We start from the raw sequence: 24,083 nt of genomic DNA, 5'->3' as shown, positions 1-24,083 counted from the left end.
TGACAGACTTAGTGAATTGCGTTTATTATCAGTAGTCCCACATCCCCTACTTTGAATAGATCTCAATCCAGCCTGTGCACTTTGCTAGTATAAGTACTGACATATTGCTCCTCAGATTACACACTGCCCATTAAGTTCTTGTAGCTGAATGGAACCCTGCATCTGTAAGTGTCTGCACGGATCAGAGAATCCGAGCAATCAATACCACAATCCTTTTCTCCCAAACTAAATCACATGGTGCAAACAGAGCTTCCCATAAGCTCTTTTCCCCAAGACATACATGCACATACCATCATACAAATGCATTCTATAAAATATAGAGCTCGGACTGGGCTGTCAGTTCTGCCACGCTGATCCGATTAACGCTGCTTCTTTATTTTGACTTTGTCAATGCCAAGTTGCCAAGGCCTCGCAATAACAATCTCCAAACCATTCAGGCTTTCAGAAACCGTTCGTGTCATCATGAATCAGCAAGGCTGTCTACTGCAGTAAACCACGTTCATCCTGATTTTGTCATAAAGCCTCAGAGTCAGGACTCAAGGTGAAGCAGCTATTTCAAAGTGCTCTGTGTGTTATTGCAGTTCGGTAAAATGCTTTGACCTTTGTATGAAGCCTTCCCCTCCTCACCTCTGTTTACTTCATGTACTCTAATAGCACCCTGTCTCACCATGTAAGGAGTGTTTGCTCTTTTTCAAAGAAGAGGACTCTTGGGGCAGGATGGCAACTTGTGGCAGACGGACACCTGTACTAGGTGAAAAGTTGGGTTCAGGGGGTGGGGGTTGCATTGACAAAGTAATTTAATGTAATTGGTGGCACAATGGCAATGTGTATGAGGTTTATATTTTCACACGATGTTGAAAATGACCTTATTCGATATATCGAGTATGCCTAGGATACACAGGTGACCATTTAAGAACATTTAAAACGGAGCACAAAAGCTGTGTTCAGCACGCTTTCTTCCGTGCATGAGTGGGTGGACATGCAAACTGAATCCCTAAAATGAGTCAGAAACGCCTCTTTTCAAACAAATGATTCATTGGAATCGAATCAGGGAGCTGTGCTCTTATCTATGGTAAAGATTCATTTGTTATGCTCAATCTATTTTATTATGGTGTCGTGCATAAACAACTCCATGAATCAGTTCATTTGTTAAAGTGATTCAGTCGTGGTTCAGGCCTTGATAAACAGCAGTATCAACCAATTAGAGCTTCCGAATTCAGATACTGGGTGGAATTTCAGTCTCTCTCTTTATTGGTTGTAGATGCATAAGTGACAGTTTAGTAAAAAAAAAAAAAAAAACAGTTTCAGCTTTTTACCACGAAAACAGAGAGAGTAAATTACATAAAACAGTTTTCATCAGTTACGTGGACAAACACAGTTGGATATGGATTTTATATATTCTTGAAATATTTTGGAAACACACAAGATGGCCTCCAAGAAGAAAAAACAAGTGGATTATATCCCTAACGGAACAACACACAGATATAGATTTGGTCTCAATTTGAAGAAGAGAAGCTCAGGTAAGCAGTGGTTATGATTTTATGCTGCTGTCTGTCCAAATTAATAAAATGTACAAAGCTCCCAGAAACCAACTTCTGTTTGGGTTTTGTTTTTTGTTGGTCTTTTTTTTGTTCATATTTGTATCCAGGATGCAACCAGAATACAACATAAGAATAGTGATAGCTCAAGGGGTTAGGGTACTGGACTAATGACTATTGCAAAGCCCTTAACCTTTAATGGCTTGCATGGTATTCAGTCATCACTGAATAAATGGTGTAAATGTAAATATTACTCACCCACGAGTATTTAGAGCAATGGAATTAGGGTACAGACATGGGAAGAAGATGCTAAATTCATGTACTGTGGATTAAACCCAGCTTGGCAGGACCTTTCTTGCTGTGTAGCACCCCTCGGGCAGCTGCAGCATCGTGCCAACTTCATTTTTAAAAGGTCATGGCTATGATTATTGCTGCTTTTCCTTAATTTCTAGCCATTTAATCCCCACGTTTGTAGCTCACTTTGATGCATACCTCATGTCTTATCCTCTAAACCCAGGATTCTTTCTGCTATGCAAATGTTCTGTGTTTTTAAGGACTGCTTTGCATAAGGCGGCAGATGCAGCTGTTTTGTACTGAACGGTGGATTTAAATGAATTCTCGAAGCGTAGGGCAGCCAGCAGTGAAGTTAATGTATGCACATATTCCAGCACGCAGCAGACTAAAGCAATTTGCATTAAGTAGCTGGCTTTCACTAATCATTAGTCATAATCGCCGTCTCTTTCATTTTTAAATGATTGTTACAGACGTCTTTAATGTAGCCTTCACACACACAGTGAATCCTGACCTGATAAAAACACTCGACTCAAGACACCCAAGTCCAGCATACACAGCGTTCCCCAGTCAGTAATGGATTTTCTCTGGATTTTCTCGGTCTGGCAGCAAAGACCATGTGAATAACCTGTCAATACAGAATAAAACATAAAACAGAACAGCGAATAAAAGACATATCACTGGCTGTGAACATGGCCCAAGGGCAGACAGGGCGTTAAAAACTAAACACTAACTTTTGCGGTCTGAGAAAAGTGTTCGCTCCTTGAAGGCCAAGACAGAGAGCATGAGAAGGAGCTTTTCCCCGCAAGCTTGTTTGGGCCCTCAACCATAGATATATATTTATGGTTATCTTTCTCTCTCTCTCTCTCTCTCTCTCTCTCTCTCTCTCTCTCGAATAACACTGATTATCTCTTCATCACGGCACCTGTTAGTGGGTGGGATATATTAAGCAACAAGTGAAAATTTTATCCTCAGAGTTGATATGTTAGAAGCAGGAAAAATGGACAAGCATAAGACTTTGAGCAAGTTTGACAAGGGCCAAATTTTGATGGCTAGATGACAGGGTCAGAGCATCTCTAAAACTGCAGCTCTTGTGGGGTGTTCCCGGTCTGCAGTGGTCAGTATCTATCAAAAGTGGTCCAAGGAAGGAACAGTGGTAAACCGGCGACAGGGTCATGGGCGGCAAAGGCTCATTGATGCACGTGTGTGTGTGTGTGTTTGACTGACCTGCCTGCAGTACAGATCAGTGTCCTATTGAAGAAAGGAGAATCAGACAATGGCAACCTTAAACTGTCGAGCACCTGAGGTCTTTGTATTAAGCAAGAATGAAGAAAAATTCCACTTGCAAAACCACAACAATTATTGATTTAACACGTATTTTGAGCACAGATTGCAGCCACATAAAAGTACCTTGTCCAGCATTGCTTTCATGTATCTAGGGTGGGCATGGCATCAATCTTTACCCACAGACATCCCCAGTACGTCAGCATGTGTTCTGACAAATGCCAGAGGCATTGTTATGAACGCAGCTATGGACTCTGACCAAATATGGATGAAATGCAGTGGTTTCAAAGGAATGTTCCCACTGTTACATTGTTTTTAATCCCCCCCCCCACACACACACACACACTTTCTGTGTATAGTGCTGCTGCTGATATGTCGTTTCACAAGAATTAACAACATAAAGGTTTCCATTGTTACGTAATTTAATTTACTTTGTTTTTTTTCCTTCCACGCTCTCTGTGTAGTGCTGCTCCGTGAGGAGGTTCTATGTCTGCAGGAGGAGGTGGCTGAACTGAAGAGAATGAAGGAGATGTTGAATAAAGAGCTGGAGGAGACTGGAGGAGGCTGTTCTGCTGAGCTGCTCTCTGCCGCTGAGCTCAGAGTACAGCTCTCACACAGAGAACAGGAGTTGGACCGAGCCAACGAAGCACTGCAGGGTGAGTCCACATTCAACACATGTATACAAACCGAGAGCAAACCAAACCTCAAAGCTCAGACCATCTATAAACTCCCATCACCTGAACCTGATAATAATTACACACACAAGGTTCATGCATGATAAAAGTAAGAAAAGAATATCTTAAAAACTCTGGGAAAAAGGGGTGGTGCTTGGGTGGTTTAAACTGCTTTCAGAGGTCCGTCAGAAACTCCCTAAGCATTCATTGTAATGCTAGAGCTGAACTGTACCTACTTATATGAGCACTGAGAAGTCACAAGGCACTCCTGCCTCTTGACTGGGAGACAGAATTGATGTAATGCAATACAGGTTGGCACCTAATTGTCTGCTAAGTCACACTTGTCCATGCCACCTTCAGAAGATCTCTGATGACTACTCTACTGTGGGATGCATTCACGATTGAAGTAAGTCAAAGTACAGAAAACTGCTGTAGTTTTTTCCCCCTCCACTATGGTGCACCTATAGCTTTACATCAAAGCAAGGGAGCTATCAAACAAGGGCATGAATATCTAACATATAAGGCATCCCTTGAGCCCCCTTATTATTTTAGGGCTAAATTAGATTTTTAGGTCGATGACTTTTCCATGGCACTGTCTTTGAGAATGTGGAGTCTCATCTATCCAAGTCAGCCAATTAATTATTTGCCCACTATTGGCTGTAGTGGCTCAGCAGTAAAGGTACTGAAGAACTGATTGCAATGTTGATTATTCAAGCCTGGCTACCAACAAGCTGCCCCTGTTGGGCCCTTGAGCCCTTGGGCCCCAGAGCTGAACTGTCCCTACTTACATAGGCACAGTGAATCAAGGCTTGGTTAATTATAATCACTAACGAGTGTGCTCTGTCGGCACAGATGTAAATTGCTGCTAGTCCTCTACTGCTAGGATCCAGAATTCGAATCCCCAGCAGTGCTATCAGCCCGGTTGGACATCTACAAACAGACACGATTGGTTATGTCTGAAAGAAGGTGGCCGAGGCTCCGCGATGGATTGGTGTCCTGCCAATCGGCCAATAGGGCAGTGATAGCTCAGTGGTTAAGGTACTGGACTAGTAAACAGAAGGTTGACGGTTCAAGCCCCACCAACACCAAGTTGCCACTGTTGGGTCCCTGAGCAAGGCCCTTAACCCTCAATTGCTCATCGTGTTCAGCTCATCATGTAAGTCGCTTTGGATAAAAGCGTCTGCTAAATGCTGAAAATGTAAATGTGTCCTGTCCGGAATGTGTTATTGCATTGCCCCTAGGAATTCCGGTGAAGCCAGGCCCACTGTGACCCTGACCAGAATGATGGTTGTAAAAAAACAAATAATAAACATGAAGATGAAATTGAGAGATGAAAAAAATATAGACATCTGTGACTAGGGTTCATAAGTGGCACATCAAAGAAACCCTGTCATCAAGAGGTCCAGAACCATAACCCCAATAATGTACCTCCCTAAACCTCATTCCAGCGATTAATCGAGTAATCAAATAAGAAATACTTTTGCTTTAATAATGAGCAAAAATAAATACATATAAGATTAAATAAGACGTGTCTCCTAAAACAAACTGTACATTTTTATTCCTTGCATACAGTACAGTTTAAAGAGAACACTACGGGGTGGTGGTGTGTTAGTGTGTGTTGTGCTGGTATGAGTGGATCAGACACAGCAGCGTTGCTGGAGTTTTTAAATACCGTGTCCACTCACTGTCCACTCTATTAGACACTCCTACCTAGTTGGTCCACCTTGTAGATGTAAAGTCAGAGATGATTGCTCATTGCTACGTTCACACTGAACAGTATGCAGGAGTGGCGAGCGTGTCCAAATACGTAGTATTCATTCAACTGTATGCAAAAAGTACCCGGTTTAAGTCCTGTTAAGTACTGTTTAAGTATGAGATTTCGGACGCAGCCCTCGGCTTCTTCACGTCACCGCAATTCGTCCGTGCAAAACACCATGAGCTGTATATAATTGTATGGATTAAATGATGCCTCGATGCAAAAAATTTAAATCGATGATTTTTAGTAATCGAATTACTCAAGGAATCGTTTCAGCCCTAATTGCCTCTGTTGCATATACTGTATGTCTCATACATGATTTCATTTCTTTTCCCCTGAATCACTAGGTGAAATGCAGTAACACACCCTAGACAGGACGCCAATCCATTGCAGGACCTTAGCAATCATGTATGTGACTTCTGACCAGCTGTTAGCACAGCTGGGGGTTCGACACCTAGGTTCTGTCAGTAGTGGTCCAGCATAATTTACAACTGTGCCACACAAACCCTATTTTTGATTATAAAAATTTATTTGACTAAAAATATATGTAACCACATTTGATTAAATAATATATATAATAAGTGTAATTATATGTATTCAATGTAATTATATGTATTCAATATAATTGCTGTTGAAACAGTTCTACACCGCAGTCATTGAATCTGTCCTGTGCACATCCATCACAGTGTGGTTCGGTTCAGCCACAAAACAGCACAGATGCAGATTGCAAAGAGTGGTGGATAGAGCAGCAAAAATCATTGGTACTCCTTTGCCCACCCTCCAGGACTTATACAAAACAAGGATCAGAAACCGGGCAGAAAAAATTATCACAGACTTCTCACACCCTGGTCACGAACATTTTACCCTCCTACCCATGGCTGGATTACTGACCGGGCCAGTGGGGCCAGCGCCCAGGGGCCCTTGAGGTCAGGGGGCCCCAGGGGGGCCCTGGCTCAAAACATTTTGCGATGCCTATCAACATTTATGATACAATATATTTTTATTTCCGAGGGCCCTCCATTTTAAGGATCCTCTGACTATTAGGGACTTTGACCCCAGGGCCTCTTGGGGGCCCTAGCCATGCTTTTGGGGCCCCTAGCCATGCTTTTGGGCCCTAGCCATGCTTTTGGGCCCCTTATGAAAATGGATGAGGCATTGTGGCACTGCTCTGACTTCGACTTCTGGCTATTAGGGGTCCTAGGAAAGAGGGGGGCATATTTTTTAGAGGGCCCTGGTTATGAGAGCCCCTACCAGGGGGCCCTAGAGAAGAGCAGGGCATACCATTAGAGGGCCCTTGATCACGAGGGCCCCTGCTATGGGGCCCTTGACTTCCATAGAAGTCGTTTACCATGGCTCCTTGACTTTCTAGGGACCTACAAATTGCCAGGCAAGCTACCATATTTCATAACAGACGTTTTGTTGCAAATATGCGATTCAGGCCCTTACTTAATGTTTCTGAATTTGTATTGTTTCAAAATTATTATGTTTAATTTCTCTTAAGCGCAGAGACACAAATTAATTTAGCAATTTTGCAATTATTTAAATTTAAGACAAGCAATTTCAAGCAGTTTAAATGCATACACACACTTAACTGAGCTATTTGATGTTCTTTTCATGCCTGACAATATGTCCAACAGTGAGCTCACTTTAAAGGCTCACTCGCTGCAGCATATCCTTCAGATCTGAACATGAGCCTGGCAGATGAATTGATACAATACAAATCATTCATAACAGAAAAAGAAAAATGTCCTAGTAAAATGCTCAAAACCATGATAAATTTGAATTTACAGTCAACCTTTCCAAATGTCTACATAGCACTTAGACTTTTTTTGACTGTGCCTATCACAAATTGTGAAGGGGAGCGTTCATTCTCCAAACTGGCTCGTATTAAGAATGAACTCAGGATTAGGATGCGCCAAAACCGCCTGAACTCACTGTCACTTCTGGCCATTGAATCAGATTTGGTCAGACAGCTTAATTTTGATGAATTAGTGGATGACTTTGCAAGAAAGAAGAGTAGAAAGAAACTTATATAAAATAGATTTTTGTGTTAGGGTTAGTTATTGACAGGTTGTTTAATGTATTAATTTATTTATGTTTTTGGAGGGGGGCCCAGGGGCCCAGACTATCCTTAATCCGTCCTTGCTCCTACCCTCTGGCAGGCGCTACAGAGCCCTGCACACAAAATCAGACAGACACTCTAACAGTTTTTTTCCAAATGCCATCAAACTCATTAATAACTAAAACTGAACTGCTGTTTACTGTTATTGTTTACATGCAACACTGCACTTTATACATGCTGTATAATACTGTAACTGCACCTTACCTTACTTTACTATTTATCTTATGTTATTTTTATATTTTCTGTACATATGCAAATTCTGCTGAACATGTACATTTGTACATTGTCTACATATAGTCTTGTCTGTATATTGTATTGTTTGTAGATTGTAGAGAGCTAACAACAGCCGGAAACAAATTCCTTGTGTGTGTAAACATACTTGGCGAATAAAGCTGATTCTGATTCTGATTCTGATAATTATATAAACTAAACATATTACACCAGGATCTTCAGTGAAAATGCAGCAAATTTTGTAAAACACATTTTTATTTATTTTAGGGATACAATTATCTAATAACCGTATCACCCTGAAAAGGGTATTACAATCTGAAAAACCCTTTTTTAATGTATGTTCTTAAATGTTTTAGGTCTCGACACAGCCATTCAGATAACCCAATGATGCCCCACGTTAACTCACAGCTTTCACGAGCTTTCAATTTCTTGTAAAATAGTGTGAAATTCATTGTTTCCTTAGTAACATAAAGTCATCATGGTACTGTTGCAGCAGAGAACCACCACAACACCATTACGCTGCCACCACTGTGTCTAACTGTTGGCTTGATGTTCTTACTATAAAATACTGTATTATCACCAAACATAATAAAACCCTCATCCAAAAAATCCTGGAACAAAGCACTGGTATTTTCTACTTGCTATTTGTTACCCCACAAATCCCATTTTTGCCTCATCTTTATTGCATTAGGGGTGGCATGGTGGCTTAGTGGATAGCACTTTCGCATCACAGCAAGAAGGTCCTGGGTTTAATTTCCAGGTGAAGTGGTCCAGGTCCTTTCTGTGTTGAGTTTGCTTGTTCTTCACGTGTCTGAAAGTGTGTTCTCCAGGAGGAAAAGACATGCAAATGGGGTGAAATGGAGGTACAAAATTGTGATAATAGCTCTCACTGTGGTTTGGTGAAGTCCCAGAGCATTAGAAATGGCTTTGTAAGTCATTTTAGAATCGTGTGAACAATTTTACCTCTAAATTTTACCTTCTGTCAGCTCATCTTGACTTATTTATGGTGCATTTACTGTAACTGCTTGGCTTTGTTAATAAGGAGTAAGATTTATTCCCCAGAGCTGCCTGAAATCAAACCTGGCTGTGTTGTATTACTTAGTATTTTTCAATGCATTTTTCTCCTTTTTCTCCTGATTTTTAACGTGTCCAATTTTTTGCCCAATTGTGTTATGCTTCCTCTCTACTGGTGCTGACCCCCGCCCTGATTGAGGAGAGCGAACTGACACACACCCCCTCCGACACGTGTGCAGTACCCCTGCATCTTTTCACCTGCACAAGGCGAGTTCATATGCGGATCAGCATATGAACGTGTACGGAGAGCCACACCCTGATCAACGCATTATTCCTCTACTCTGTGCAGACGCCATCAATCAGCCAGCAGAGGTCGTAATTGCATCAGTTATGAGCTCTCTATCCGGCTCCCTCCCTGGATGAACAACAGCCAAACGTTGTTCATATAGCCGTTTTCATATATGCGATGTATTCGAAATCCCAGCTCCGGTGTGCTAACGTGTTTTATTTTTATATATAAATTAAATTACATTTGAATGTGTTTTTATTCACATTCTTTACTTTGACTGGAAGTGTTCTCTGATTATCCATTTAGCTTAGCATTAAATTGCTGGCAGGTGACTAATTTCAAAATGTTTCTATTTGTTGGAATGGCATATTTGCCTATAAACAAAAGCTTACCAACAGCTAGGAATCATTCTTGCGTGCGTGCAATAAGATATAATCATGGGCTGATGTATGTGACCTCATTCATTAATAAAAGTTATCATTTATTACAGAGATGAGAAGGCTGGTAGAGATCAGTTTATTGAGAGCTGATGTAATAATGAATCTGGTTATTACAGTGCTGTGAGATGTGTGTTTCATGTTGCCACGTTCGTTGATCTGTGCATCAGTGTGGCATCCTTTATTTAATTCGGCATGGAGGTAATTTCCTCTCGGGGTTAATAAAGCAGGCCTGTGTTCTCATTATGACTCGTGCGTTTATCATCCCTGGATATCATCAGCCGTGTTTCTCTAGTGTTTATTTTCGGGTTTGTTTTGGCAGAAGGCACCTGTTAATGAGCAGTTCTGGAAGGATTCATTTATTATTTTAACCTTTATCTAGATTTTAAAATCCCACTGAGACTAAAGAGTCCTGTTCCTGATCATATAACATGCATTTAAGTTTTAATTACCACTGCTAATGTGTTTTTAATTGCCATGTTTTACTTAAAATATTAAATTATCCACTATCACTTGGAACTCACACACATACAGTGTATCACAAAAGTGAGTACACCCCTCACATTTCTGCAGATATTTAAGTATATCTTTTCATGGGACAACACTGACAAAATGACACTTTGACACAATGAAAAGTAGTCTGTGTGCAGCTTATATAACAGTGTAAATTTATTCTTCCCTCAAAATAACTCAATATACAGCCATTAATGTCTAAACCACCGGCAACAAAAGTGAGTACACCCCTTAGTGAAAGTTCCTGAAGTGTCAATATTTTGTGTGGCCACCATTATTTCCCAGAACTGCCTTAACTCTCCTGGGCATGGAGTTTACCAGAGCTTCACAGGTTGCCACTGGAATGCTTTTCCACTCCTCCATGACGACATCTCGGAGCTGGCGGATATTCAAGACTTTGCGCTCCTCCACCTTCCGCTTGAGGATGCCCCAAAGATGTTCTATTGGGTTTAGGTCTGGAGACATGCTTGGCCAGTCAATCACCTTTACCCTCAGCCTCTTCAATAAAGCAGTGGTCGTCTTAGAGGTGTGTTTGGGGTCATTATCATGCTGGAACACTGCCCTGTGACCCAGTTTCCGGAGGGAGGGGATCATGCTCTGCTTCAGTATTTCACAGTACATATTGGAGTTCATGTGTCCCTCAATGAAATGTAACTCCCCAACACCTGCTGCACCCATGCAGCCCCAGACCATGGCATTCCCACCACCATGCTTGACTGTAGGCAAGACACACTTATCTTTGTACTCCTCACCTGATTGCCGCCACACATGCTTGAGACCATCTGAACCAAACAAATTAATCTTGGTCTCATCAGACCATAGGACATGGTTCCAGTAATCCATGTCCTTTGTTGACATGTCTTCAGCAAACTGTTTGCGGGCTTTCTTGTGTAGAGACTTCAGAAGAGGCTTCCTTCTGGGGTGACAGCCATGCAGACCAATTTGATGTAGTGTGCGGCGTATGGTCTGAGCACTGACAGGCTGACCCCCCACCTTTTCAATCTCTGCAGCAATGCTGACAGCACTCCTGCGCCTATCTTTCAAAGACAGCAGTTGGATGTGACGCTGAGCACGTGCACTCAGCTTCTTTGGACGACCAACGCGAGGTCTGTTCTGAGTGGACCCTGCTCTTTTAAAACGCTGGATGATCTTGGCCACTGTGCTGCAGCTCAGTTTCAGGGTGTTGGCAATCTTCTTGTAGCCTTGGCCATCTTCATGTAGCGCAACAATTCGTCTTTTAAGATCCTCAGAGAGTTCTTTGCCATGAGGTGCCATGTTGGAACTTTCAGTGACCAGTATGAGAGAGTGTGAGAGCTGTACTACTAAACTGAACACACCTGCTCCCTATGCACACCTGAGACCTAGTAACACTAACAAATCACATGACATTTTGGAGGGAAAATGACAAGCAGTGCTCAATTTGGACATTTAGGGGTGTAGTCTCTTAGGGGTGTACTCACTTTTGTTGCCGGTGGTTTAGACATTAATGGCTGTATATTGAGTTATTTTGAGGGAAGAATAAATTTACACTGTTATATAAGCTGCACACAGACTACTTTTCATTGTGTCAAAGTGTCGTTTTGTCAGTGTTGTCCCATGAAAAGATATACTTAAATATCTGCAGAAATGTGAGGGGTGTACTCACTTTTGTGATACACTGTACACCCTGCATTAATTTTTTGTTTTCAGTTAAATCCAATAGCAGAGCAGCTGGACAGGCTAAACCCTTGGTCAGACCACAGACCTCTGCTTCCTCTGCCAGGTGCTTTTCTGTACGTTTGGGTTGGAGTGAAAGTGTGTGTAAGAGAGAGAGAGAGAGAGAGAGAGAGAGACTGTGTGAGGGTCTTTGTACCACTCTGGCTACAATTTTACTCCCACATAATGACTCTTTATACAGGAAGAGTGAACAAAACATCCACAGTAAAAGTTCTGTGTGATTTGCAATGCGGATGAGCATCTATAAAACTCGTTTTGACCCAGCGGGTTTAGCTGTGGGGTCAGGACTCCACTTGGGGTTGCTGGAGATTGTTACAAATGATTAATTAGACTCTTAGGCAGATATGATTGACCTTTCCCCCCAAATAAAATGTTATACCATTGGCGCTTTTTTCTTTTTTTTATTCATTTAGGGGAGATGCATGTTCTCCCCGTGTCTGCATGGGTTTCCTCCGGGAGCTCCGGTTTCCTCCCACAGTCCAAAGACATGCAAGTGAGTTAATTGGAGATAGAAATGTTGTCCATTATATTGGCCAACCTCTTCTTTTCACCTGCTTAAGACATTTTACACAGAGAGCAGTACAGCACATGGAGAGTCACGCACTGCTCTCCATTATTCATCATCTCTGTGCTGGTGCCTTGAACCAGCCAACAGAGGCTGCGATTGCAGCAGTAATGAGGAATCCTTTCAGCTGTCAAATGTCTGTGTAGTAGCCCAGACAGGTGATAGCATATTTGATCTTTGGACTGCCAGCAACGGACTGAATAAGGCTGTGGGACCACTTAAATTTTCTCTGGTGTCTGTAAGGTTTGTTTGAGTTTGGGTGTGAATTTAAAGTCTTAATTAATTTTGGAATCAATGTATCGGATAATCTATTAATTCTTTGGGTTAGAAAGTCCTTTGTGGAAAATACATGGTGAAAAAATGACTAGTTTAGCAAGGTTGGTTTTTTATATTATGCAAATCATTCTAAAATCCAGTTTTCAAGTTTAGTCAAAGAATTAGGGGAAGATCGACCTTATGATTTATGACAGTTTAGAAACTATAGAAGTAAATCAATAAAATACCCATCATCAGTTTTATGCAAATCTCATTGGACTTAGTTGTTAGTAGGATTCTGTGTCTTTCAGCCAATACCCCTAACAAATACAGGAGTTTTCCAAGCATTTTGTGATTAAACCCCTAACAAAATGTTCTTTATATCACGTGTCAAACTCAAGGCCCGCGGGCCAAATCCGGCCCGCCACGGCATTTTATGTGGCCCACGAGAGCTTAAAAGACGTATGATTGTCTTAAACTACACTGTACAATCATACATAAACTGCATCTCCCACAATGCATGCCGATTTTGTGACCCACAAAGTGACAGCAATCCCACCACTAGATGGCAGTGTTTCCACATCAGCGTTTAACTGAGGTGGTTTTCCAACAAGTGATGTTGAGAAATATTTACAAATAATCCCAAAATGTACAAGAAGAGAAAGTTGAAGCAGAAGGAGGTAATTTAATGAAAGATAAGAAAGTGAATATAAGTTTGTGCCTCAAGAAGAAAAACCGGTACGTCTCTTGTGTTATGAGGCCATGTCTGTGGTAAAGGAGTACAATATAAATGTAGATATACATTATAAATATACAGTATAAATTTGGCACCAAACACAGAATTTAGCCTCCAAGAAAAACAACAAATTGTCTAAGATTTAAAAGGCAGACTGCAATCACAGTAGGATACATTACAATTGGCCCTTTGAGGGCCACCATAATGCAGATGTGGCCCTCGGTGAAAATGAGTTTGACACCCCTGTCCTATATGTAAGAGTGAAGAAAGTCTGGGCAGGTATGAGTGATCATGATTGTCATTGACTCTTGCTACATACTTTGAGACAAGTGATCTCATGCACTCATTACCCTTTTCTCTTTTCTTTTCTAAAAACACTCTTATTTTCTTGTCTCCTTTTTCTTATCCCCTCTACGCAGCAATGAAGGCAGACCGCAAGCGTTTAAAGATAGAAAAAGCTGAGCTGGTGAACCAGATGCAGCAGCTCTATGCCACGCTGGAGAGCCGTGAGGAGCAGCTCCGAGATTTCATCCGGAACTACGAGCAGCACCGCAAAGTATACACTGGTTTGGGTTTTTAGTTGTTGTGTTGTAGTTAATTTCCTGGAGATGATTTATATTAGTGTCTAAGAAGGAAGGAAGAGAAACCAATATGTAAATGATGTTTCTGGGTGTGGTAATACGAGGGTTCTTCAAAAAGTTTCCAAAAAATAACTTTTTTTCTCTTTTATTTTATGCATGTTCTCCCATTTTCTCCCAATTTAGCGTAGTCAATTTGTCTTCCGCTGCTGGGGGATCCCTGACTGCAGTCAAAGCGGGCATATTGCCACCCACGCCTCCCCCTAGCAGAACCCTTTTTCACCTATGCGCTCTGCACAGGCGCCTCTCTATCTGCTAATCAGAGTCCTTACACAGCGTTTGAAGACCCCACCCACATAGTCCGGTCATTCCGCCCTGCAGGCACAGCCAATTATGCCCGCTAAATGCCGCCCAGCCGACCGGTGGCAACGCCAAGTTTCAAACCGAGGACTTCAGAATCTCTGCGCTGGTGTGCTAGCGGAATATGCATTGTACCAACTTTTTAATGCAATCAACAAAAAATGTTTGATGCACCTCTGCTTTCACATTATCATCACATGAAAATCTTCTTCCCCTTACAGCTTCTTTGAGCGATTTGGAAATCAGATGGCGCTAAATCTGGACTATAAGCTCTCTCTCAGTCTCTTGGACACGACTAATTACTACTCCTCTCGCCCTCACAGTTTCCAACCAAAATATACAAGTGCAGAAACTTTTTAAAGATCCCTCGTAGTTGATCTCACATGAGTTTAGATCTCAAACAGGTTATCAAAGAGCCAGAACAGGGTAAATATACTAGGGAGAAACCCTATGAAAACACTTCATAAACATGGAAAAATTGCAGCGTCGTACAATTGATTAAATAATGATTGGAATTATTATTACACTAGAAACCATTTAGGCCTAAAGCAGGAATGAAATGCTGTACGTGTTTTAATCAAAATTGTGTGCAGTAAACAACAATTACTGTATTCAGGCATGTTAAAAACCCTTCACTGTTACAATGAGCTTGCTTATTTGCTGTAAAGGCAAAATATGAGCCCAGCAAAAGGCTCTAAGATCTTCTAAAATCACTAAACAGTAATTAAAAAAGCTAAAAGATACAAAAGACTAATCCATTATTGGTATGAAAAGCATTTATATGGGATTCAGTTACCAGCAGCAGACATGTGATATAAACATGTTGCCTTGACAAGCCTTGAATGTCTGAGCATACATAGGCTTGTTGTGTTTATGTGGCAGGAGAGTGAGGATGCAGTTAAAGTGTTAGCTAAAGAAAAGGACCTGCTGGAGAGAGAAAAGTGGGACCTGCGGCGTCAAACTAAAGAAGCCACCGAACTGGCCACTGCACTGCGTTCTGCACAGGAACTAAGAGAGAACCGAATCAAAGAGCTGGAGGCAGAGCTCACTATGGTAAGATACACAAACATATGAACACATAGACAGATTGTGTCTTTCCTGTTCCTGTCTGCAGTGTAGTTGAGTGATATACAGTGGATCTAATGCTTAATAAGCTCTCAGTTTGAAAACAATTCATACACACTGCACATCTGTAATCACTAAAAGGCCAAAAGTATGTGAACACCCCTTGTAATTAGTGCTCTTGGCTGTTTCTGCCATTTCCACCAACTGCATGTATTAATGGGAACAGAAAACAATAGTCATGTGTTGTACTCCATCAGTTTTCATTGTACCATCAACGAATGCCAGCTTTATAACAAGTCAGGTAATCATGTTTCAGCAACAGCTTAGTGGTTTGCGACACAAGGCCACAGAATAGGACTGATAGGAAAGGAGATGTTCTACATAAAATCCATAGTAGTAACTCTCATGAAACAATTCCAGACTGCCTCTTTATAAACTATTGGTCCAGATAGTCAGGGGTCATATTTCTATTGCAGAGAAGCTGTACCCAACCCCAAGATCACTGTAGAGCAGGGATCTTAACCCTTAACTGCTTCAACTGAATAGTATTTGGTGAGAGTTGCATTGGACAAACAGAATCTTTCAAATGTTGTGTATGTAGAGGTAATGCTCAGGTGTCCACATACATTTGGCCATGTAGACTATACAGCACACTTGATTAATAATCATCATTTATTAACTTTACATATTTATGTGGGTTTAAAGTGGGCTCAGGTGATGATTTAAACAGGGATGTCATTATTTGCCCAAAAATGACACTGTGTGTGTTGAAATGTAGAGCAGTGGTAGCTCAGTGGTTAAGGTACTAGACTAGTAATTAGAAGGTTGCCAGTTCAAGCCCCAGCCCCACCAAGTTGCCACTGTAGAGTTCTTAAGCAAGGCTCTTAACCCTCAATTGCTTCAGTTGTATTTGGTCACAGTTTGCCTTGGGCAAACAGAATCTTTTAAATGCTGTTAATGTAGAAGTAATGCCCTGGTGTCCACATACATTTGGCCATGTAGACTATACAATACACTTGATTCAGTCAAACATATTTATGTGTGTTCAAAGTGGGCACAATGCTGGCTGTTATTATTTGCCCAAGAATGTCACAGTGTGTGTTGAAATGTAGGGCAGTGGTACCTCAGTGGTTAGGGTACTAGACTAGTAACCAGAAGGTTGCCAGTTCAAGCCCTACCACCACCAAGTTGCCACTGTTGGGCCCCTGAGCAAGGCCCTTAACCCTCAATTGCTTAAATTGTGTTTGATAAATTGGATTGGATAAAACTGGATAAAAGCATCTATGTTAGGATGTTTACCCTGTGCACCCCTCTTTAATACGTGCAACAGTACGTGTTCAGTAAGTGTCGAGTTCAGAAGTCCGAGCGTTGGTGTATTTGTGCCCTTTTTAACAGATGAGTAGCTATGTGGCCCAGAAACTCGAGTGTCAGCTGTTTGTTCGAGCTCCAGAAAAGCCAGGCTCCCCCAGACACATGTCGGTAAGATCAGGCCTGCCAGTCAAAGCAGCCCCCCCCCCTCACTCCCCGTCTTCTGATTGCCACCCCCCCCCCCCCCCCTCCCCGTCTTCTGATTGCCCCCCCCCCTCCCCGTCTTCTGATTGCCCCCCCACTCCCCGTCTTCTGATTGCCCCCCATGACCCCACCTCCTTTACTGTGTTAGACGAGTCGATCTGATTTGTTGCACGTCATTATTATTATTATGAACCCTTTAAAACCACCAACATACAGTAGAACAATACACCCTGTCCTGTGTATTTGTTAATACAGTATGTGGCTGGAAGCATGCAAGTTTTGTGTGCGTGTGCGTGTGTGTGTGTGTGGGTTTCTGAGCACATTTAACAAACTGCTAACCATATTTATGCTCTAACTAGCTCCAAAGATTATACAGCAGTGACACTTCTAAAAATAGCAATTCTGACATCTCCCAAATATTAATGCTGGGGATAAAAATGCTTACGTGTATGATGTGCAGAGCAAATTAGGTTTGTGACAGCTTCAATTTAGCCACATTTGTAAGGATATATTACATTTTTATGGTGCCACAAGTTTAACTGGGTGTGTAAAGCGTGCATAATAAGGCTGATTTATTAGGCTTATCTTGGTACAATAGACAGAGTACTGCCCAAAATTCTGTTGTAAGGTCCACCTACTTGTACCAAATATACACTGTGCTATGGAAATTACTTTTTGCCCCTAGTGGGAGATCAGCAGTTCAGGTACTGGACTAGTAATCAGAAGGTCACTGGTTCACACCACTACTGCTGGGTTGTCACAGTAGGGCCTTTAAGCAGGGCTCTTAACCTTCAGTTGCTTGATTGTATTCAATTATACAAAATGTATTTGCTAAATGTCAAAAATGTAAAATGCATTTTGGGCAGGGCAGTTGTGGCTTAGCGGGTGAAGTACTAAACAGTTGTTCAGAAGGTCAGGGGGTTGAGCTCACAACAGCCAGCCTGCTGCTGTGTATCTCCAATTAACCTCACTTCATGTCTTTGGACTGTGGGGGGGACCGGACCACCTAGAGGAAACCCACACAGACACAGGAAGAACATGCAAACTCCACACAAAAAATACCCTGACCACTCCACCTGGGAATCAAACCCAGGACCTTCTTGTTGTGAGGCAACAGTGCTACAAACCGAGCCACCGTGCCGCTTCAAGTAGGCTGAAAAAACCTGAAGGACTTTGTAAAGAGGGATTTAATAAGTTTGTTCTTGACTTCCTTCATTTTTGCAAAATGAATTGGGACTTTGGTTTATGCACCCAGGTGGTGCAACAGGATATTCCACTACCACACCAGCGCCGAGATTTTGAACTCCTCGGTTTAAAACTCGACGTTGCCACCGGTCGACTAGGTGCATCTGGCAGGCATAAGTGACAATGCCTGCAGCAGACAATCATTGGCCACTATTGGCCGGACTATGTGGTATAGCAGCAGTATACCCTCCTTAAACGTAATCTGAGATCCCCAGCAGCGGAAGACAAACTGACTACACTAAATCGGGAGAAAAAATGGGAGAAAATGCATAAATAAATAGGAAAAAAAGACCCTTGGTTTGCAGAGCACACTTAACCAAACAAGAGAACAAATAATGAATTATTTATTGAATTTATTACTATCTTTTAATTAGGTTTATTATTATTATTATTATAATTATTATTATTGAATACAGAAAAGTAGACCATATAAAATGTTGTTTATTGAGACATTTGAATTTGTTACTGGTCCAAGATTTTCAAGAACGTCATAAGATTAACCTGTGTGTGTGTGTGTGTGTGTGTGTGTGTGCGTGTGTGTGCGCGTGTGTGTGTGTATGCAGATGTGTACGTTTTATTAGGAAACGATTGTAGTTCTGTATGTAGTAGTTGTTTGATGCTTGCTGCCCAGCCTGATTGTAGAATGAAACTGAAATGGATTAAAGTACAGATGCAGCAGTTTTCTTTGTGCTTACTGAATCATAAAGCTTGCATCAAATTATGCATTTAATTCCATCTATTACATAATTTCAAACGTTTATACACTGCAAAACAGCGACTACATGTCTCTCAATAGATGAGATCCTGCCTTGTTTTTTTTTCTTTTTGTCATGTTGGTTATTTCTAATTTTGTGAATAAATAATACTCAGCCAACTAAACTAAAAAGCAATAAATGCATCTGTACTTAAATTTTTTAATTCCTTTATGTTCTTTAATGTATATGCCACTTTATTTAATATATAATTTATAGTATGTTTATGAACTGAAATGGGTGTAAGGTAGTTTTGGGTCTGATACTATTTAAAAACTCAAACTCAAATTCATTAAGTTCTGAAATACAGATGTTTCATAGTGTTACAATGTGACAAATAATACAATTTCAACAGATTTGAGCTCTAAGCGTGATTTACGCCCAACAAACTGTCTTGTAAGCTGGAGGCAAATAGCAGCTCAGCAGAGCCACCGACCTGGCCGGGCATCCACACAAACACATTTGGCCGTGTTTTGATGGAAGACGGGGAGTCTTTGTTGCCCTGCGATATGCGATCATCACATGGAGCTTAGCGTGGCTCTCCATGGGCTCTTCTACACCTCTGTGTGGGAAGCCAACACTGGCCGGGGATAAGAAGTGGCCAGAGATTGGACACATGTTGGAGGCGGCATGTGGTGATCTGGCTTTCCTTGATCAGATCAGGGTTGTGCAAGCGACACAATTAGAATTAACTAGATAAAAGTGGGTGGGACGTGTACACCTGTACACATGCACTTCTAAGAGTTTTGCCATCCCACAGATGCCATAGTTTAGTGTCACCCCAAAATGCCATTTATGAATCGCAGTCTTGTATTGATCTTTTTATTTTGCCCATCTATAGTAACAGTAATAATAATAATAAAAAGACAAGGCAAAGTTTATTTAAATAGCACCTTAAAACACAACCGTGGTTGACCAACGTGCTCAGTATACTATGTAACATAAAACTGTCAAGGATACAGATAAATCCAATCATACAAAAGCATGATTCCTAAAACATAGTACATATTAAAACTATTAATTAAAATTGCTACACCCCTCAATGCTCTACTCATCTCTGCTCTTGAGCTTAGATAATAATTGATAATAATAATAATTCTAATAATAATAATTATTGTACACCCCATGTTTGTCAATTGAGTATTGTATGGGATGATTTCCTAGTTCTAGAAATGACGTTAGCTCATAGCAGATTCCGTGGCACCCCTAGATTAGTCCCAGTAACACAGGAAACCACGTTCAAAACCACAGCTTCAGTTCAGCTATCTGCACACACACATACTCATACCTGATAAAGTTTATTTTTCTCTTTGTGTGTGTGTTTGTGTGTTGTAGGCTAAGCAGTCATTGGCCACACTTACTAAGGACGTTTCTAAGCGCCACTCTCTGGCCATGCCCACAGAACCGGTCGTCAATGGCAACCAGGAGTGGGTGATGCATGCAGAGCTGCCGCTTACCGCAGCTATTAGACAGAGCCAACACAGCCTGTATCACACACTTGACAGACATGGTACACACACACTCACACACACACACACAGACTGAAGTAATTATATCATGAACCATACACCTAAGCTAAGACATTTCTATAACAAGCTCTATAACACGCACATACCGTATATGCACATGCAGCATGTCATTCATAGCAGCGATCAAACAGCGAGGTTATATTATAATAGTGAATTGTTTCGACTGTGTGCGTTTTGGTTTTTCAGTGGTAAAAGCCGTACCCCAGTGTGTGTGTGACGTCGACGGAGTGTGCGTGGCGCACTCCTCGGGCAGTCTACGCCTCAGCCCCTGTCACTCACGACAACCATCAGGGCTGTCAGACGCCTCTGCAGTGGAAGGAGAACGATCAACCACGCCATCTGAACTCAACTCACCACGACACAGAACACACTCGCTCTGCAACGTAAGAACGCACCCGCACAGAAGAATATTGAACTAGTAGCTCTATGTAGCACTTTTATTTGGCTACACACTATTACTTATTGATATTATCTTATAGTAAGAAGGACAGAAAGGTCATGACCTGAGCTAATATAGAAAATGTGAGAGATTACATTTTCCAAAAGCAAAAATGTTTTTTTGTTCTTTTTAGCTTTTTGCTATTATTAAAAAGGCTAAGGGCGACACAATGGCTCAGTGGGTAGCACTGTTGCCTCACAGCACGAATGTCCTTGGTTCGATTCCCAGGTGGAGCTGTCGGGGTCTGTGTATTTGGATAAAACAATCACAATCTTTTATTACATGCAATAAAACAGCAGTTATTTCATTATTTACATCAATCAGGCATAACATTATGACCACCTTTCTAATATTGTGTTGGTCCCCCTTTTGCTGCCCCATACGCAACAAACTGCGATGCTCTGTGTATTCTGACACCTTTTTTATCAGAACCAGCATTAACTTCTTCAGAAATTTGAGCTACAGTAGCTCGTCTGTTGGATCAGACCACACGGGCCAGCCTTCGCTCCCCACGTGCATCACTTGCCCTTGGCTGCCCATCACCCTGTCGCCAGTTTACCACTGTTCCTTCCTTGTACCACTTTTGATAGATGACCACTGCAGACCGGGAACACCGCACAAGAGCTGCAGTTTTGGAGATGCTCTGACCCAGTCGTCTAGCCATCACAATTTGGCCCTCATCAAACTCGCTCATTTTTCCTGCTTCTAATACGTTACCTTTGAGGATAAAATGTTCACTTGCTGCCCAATATATCCCACCCACTAACAGGTGCCGTGATGAAGAGATAATCAGTGTTATTCACTTCACCTGTCAGTGCTCATAATGTTATGCCTGGTCGGTGTATTTAATTTGTAGCCAGTGTGGCATGGTGGCTCAGTGGGTAGCATTGTTGCCTCACAGCAAGAGGGTCCTAGGTTTGATTCCCTGGGTTTGATTCCCAAATGGAGTGGTCAAGGTCCTTTCTGTTTGGAGTTTGCATGTTCTTGTGTTCATGTGGGTTTTCTTCAGGAGCTTCGGTTTCCTCCCACAGTCCAAAAACATGCAGTCAGGTTAATTGGAGGTACTAAAATGAATGGGTGTGTGTGTGTGCATTAAATTTGCTGGGCTGTTCTCAATATTGTCATAACATACCCACATGACAGGAGTCAGTCTAGTGCAGGGGTCATCAAACTACGGCCCGCGGGCCATATACGGCCCGATGCTTTAATTTGACCGGCCCCTTTAACCACAGCAGCAATACATGTTGTCTGGCCACTGTTCATCTTCGAACTCACAGTATTATAACGGGGAAAAAAATAACAGAGGAAACAAAAATTGGCCACCCGGAGTCTCAGTAGATTATACGGCAGCGATCCAACGGATGGCGCTCCAAGCATGAGGGGAGTGATTGGCGCATCAATAGAGAGATGAGTGACCGCAGCCACTGAACTGTGTTGCGAAGCAGTTAAGTGGGATTTCGTTATGAAAACACGTGTCCTGTGTTAAGTTCATTAAAGCTAATGCTCTTGACTACAGGCAGTTTCAGGAATTCTTGTCTGAGCTGAAGATGTGCTTTACTGAGATCCGCTGGCTGAGTCGGGGCGAGTTTTGAAATGTTTTAACGACCTGCTCCCGAAGATTAACGCATTTATGCATCCAAAATCAAAACTCAAGCACATTGTTTAATTTTTATGCTTCTCTTTCCATTGCTCCCCGATCTCAATAAAACATGCACTCAAAGTAACTACCGTTTTCGGGAGCATCTACTTCTGTGTGCAGACTTTTTCGAAGTTGAAACACCTTAAATCTCCAACCAGATCCAGACTCACTGATCAACATTTATTAGCTATTATGACTGGCAGTAACAAATATGGAACCTGACGCTTACTGTCGTCAGGCAAAAGCAGGCTCACAGTTCACACTGATTTTTTTAAGGAAACACTGTATGAGGTAGGATAATGGAAATTATTAAAATAAATAACATTTCTGCATTATCATTATGAACTACAATTATACAAAGCACAGACAATACATCCAGTATACATAGTAAATAGCTTTTTTGGGTGTGTTTACTATTTCACCTGCGGTCCAGCCCCCCGAAACACTGAAGAACAGTAATCTGGCCCTTCGGTTAAAAAGTTTGAGGACCCCTGGTCTAGTGTGTCTGTTGACCATCTAACCCGCTCTGATGTGCTGTAGCATTAGTGAGAACTGCTTGCCTTAAGGACTGTGTGTTATTAACGTTCCACCTCTGAAGAGGATTGATAAAATAGCTATTTCTGTCCCAGCTTAAGATTTCTATTTTCATTCTGAACATGCCATCACAGCACATCACATTCACTCTCTCAATCAATTTCTCACTCTAACCTGAGGGCAGTTTAGAGTAGCTAGTCTACCTACTCTGTGTTATTATGGGATAAGAGAAAATCTAATTACCTGGAGATAAAATTGGTCCCCTTAACCCATGTTGCTGTGCATTATTCACACCACCTCACACATCCCCAAGCTGCCCAGCAAGCATTTAATTTCAGACTTTTTTAAGCTTCTTTTTTAGTCACCTCGGGTGGCACGGTGGATAGCAATGGTACCTCACAGCAAGAAGGTCCTGGGTTTGATTCTCAGGTGGAGCTCCCCGGGTCCTTTCTGTGTGGAGCCTGTCACGGATGTAACCAAAGTGTGTAAAACATGACGTTAAAAATCCTAATAAAATATACTACAAATCCTTAGTCACCTCTGCCATGGGTACAATTCAATTTCACAAAATGAATGATGTGCCAACTCGCCACTCATTTCTTGGAGTTGTATAGCTGTCTGACTGCATCTTCATTATGATTCTTCATTCATGTATTTAAAAGTTTTCCTAATTCTGGCATACACACTAGACTCTAGGACGTTTGGGTGGTGCAATGGTAAAACACGCTAGTCCACCATAGCTTGGATCTTGAGCTCACGATTATCGGCCGGCAGGGCGCCTACACAGACTAGATTGGCTGTGCCTGAGGGAGGGAGGTCGTGCCATTGGGATTCCTCATTGCTGCTCTAATTGTGGCCTCTGCTGGGTGCTCCATAGCACCTGCACTGATATGGTGAATAATGGACAACAGTGCGTGAATCTCTGTGTGAACCAGCCTCATGCAGATGAAAAGAAGCAGTTGGAGGGGTTGTGTGTTAGGTACGGCCCTTCTCGTTCAGATAGAGGTCT

The 24,083-nt window shown here is 41.8% G+C and overlaps 1 protein-coding gene across 1 annotated transcript in view; it reads left to right on the top strand.

The window, feature by feature from the left end:
- The window catches only part of kazna (kazrin, periplakin interacting protein a), a 103,418-nt gene that overhangs the window by 48,187 nt on the left and 31,148 nt on the right, over positions 1-24,083 (top strand). The window contains exons 3-8 of the mRNA XM_062999036.1: positions 3,578-3,769; positions 13,841-13,977; positions 15,242-15,412; positions 16,820-16,903; positions 20,269-20,443; positions 20,649-20,845. Coding sequence (XP_062855106.1) covers positions 3,578-3,769; positions 13,841-13,977; positions 15,242-15,412; positions 16,820-16,903; positions 20,269-20,443; positions 20,649-20,845 — 956 coding nt within the window. The remainder of the gene's footprint in view (positions 1-3,577; positions 3,770-13,840; positions 13,978-15,241; positions 15,413-16,819; positions 16,904-20,268; positions 20,444-20,648; positions 20,846-24,083) is intronic.

This window comes from Trichomycterus rosablanca, chromosome 7, assembly GCF_030014385.1.
Source record: "Trichomycterus rosablanca isolate fTriRos1 chromosome 7, fTriRos1.hap1, whole genome shotgun sequence".
NCBI lineage: Eukaryota > Metazoa > Chordata > Actinopteri > Siluriformes > Trichomycteridae > Trichomycterus > Trichomycterus rosablanca.
Note: the sequence above shows the minus strand (reverse complement) of the source record. Positions and strands in the feature narration are given on the sequence as shown.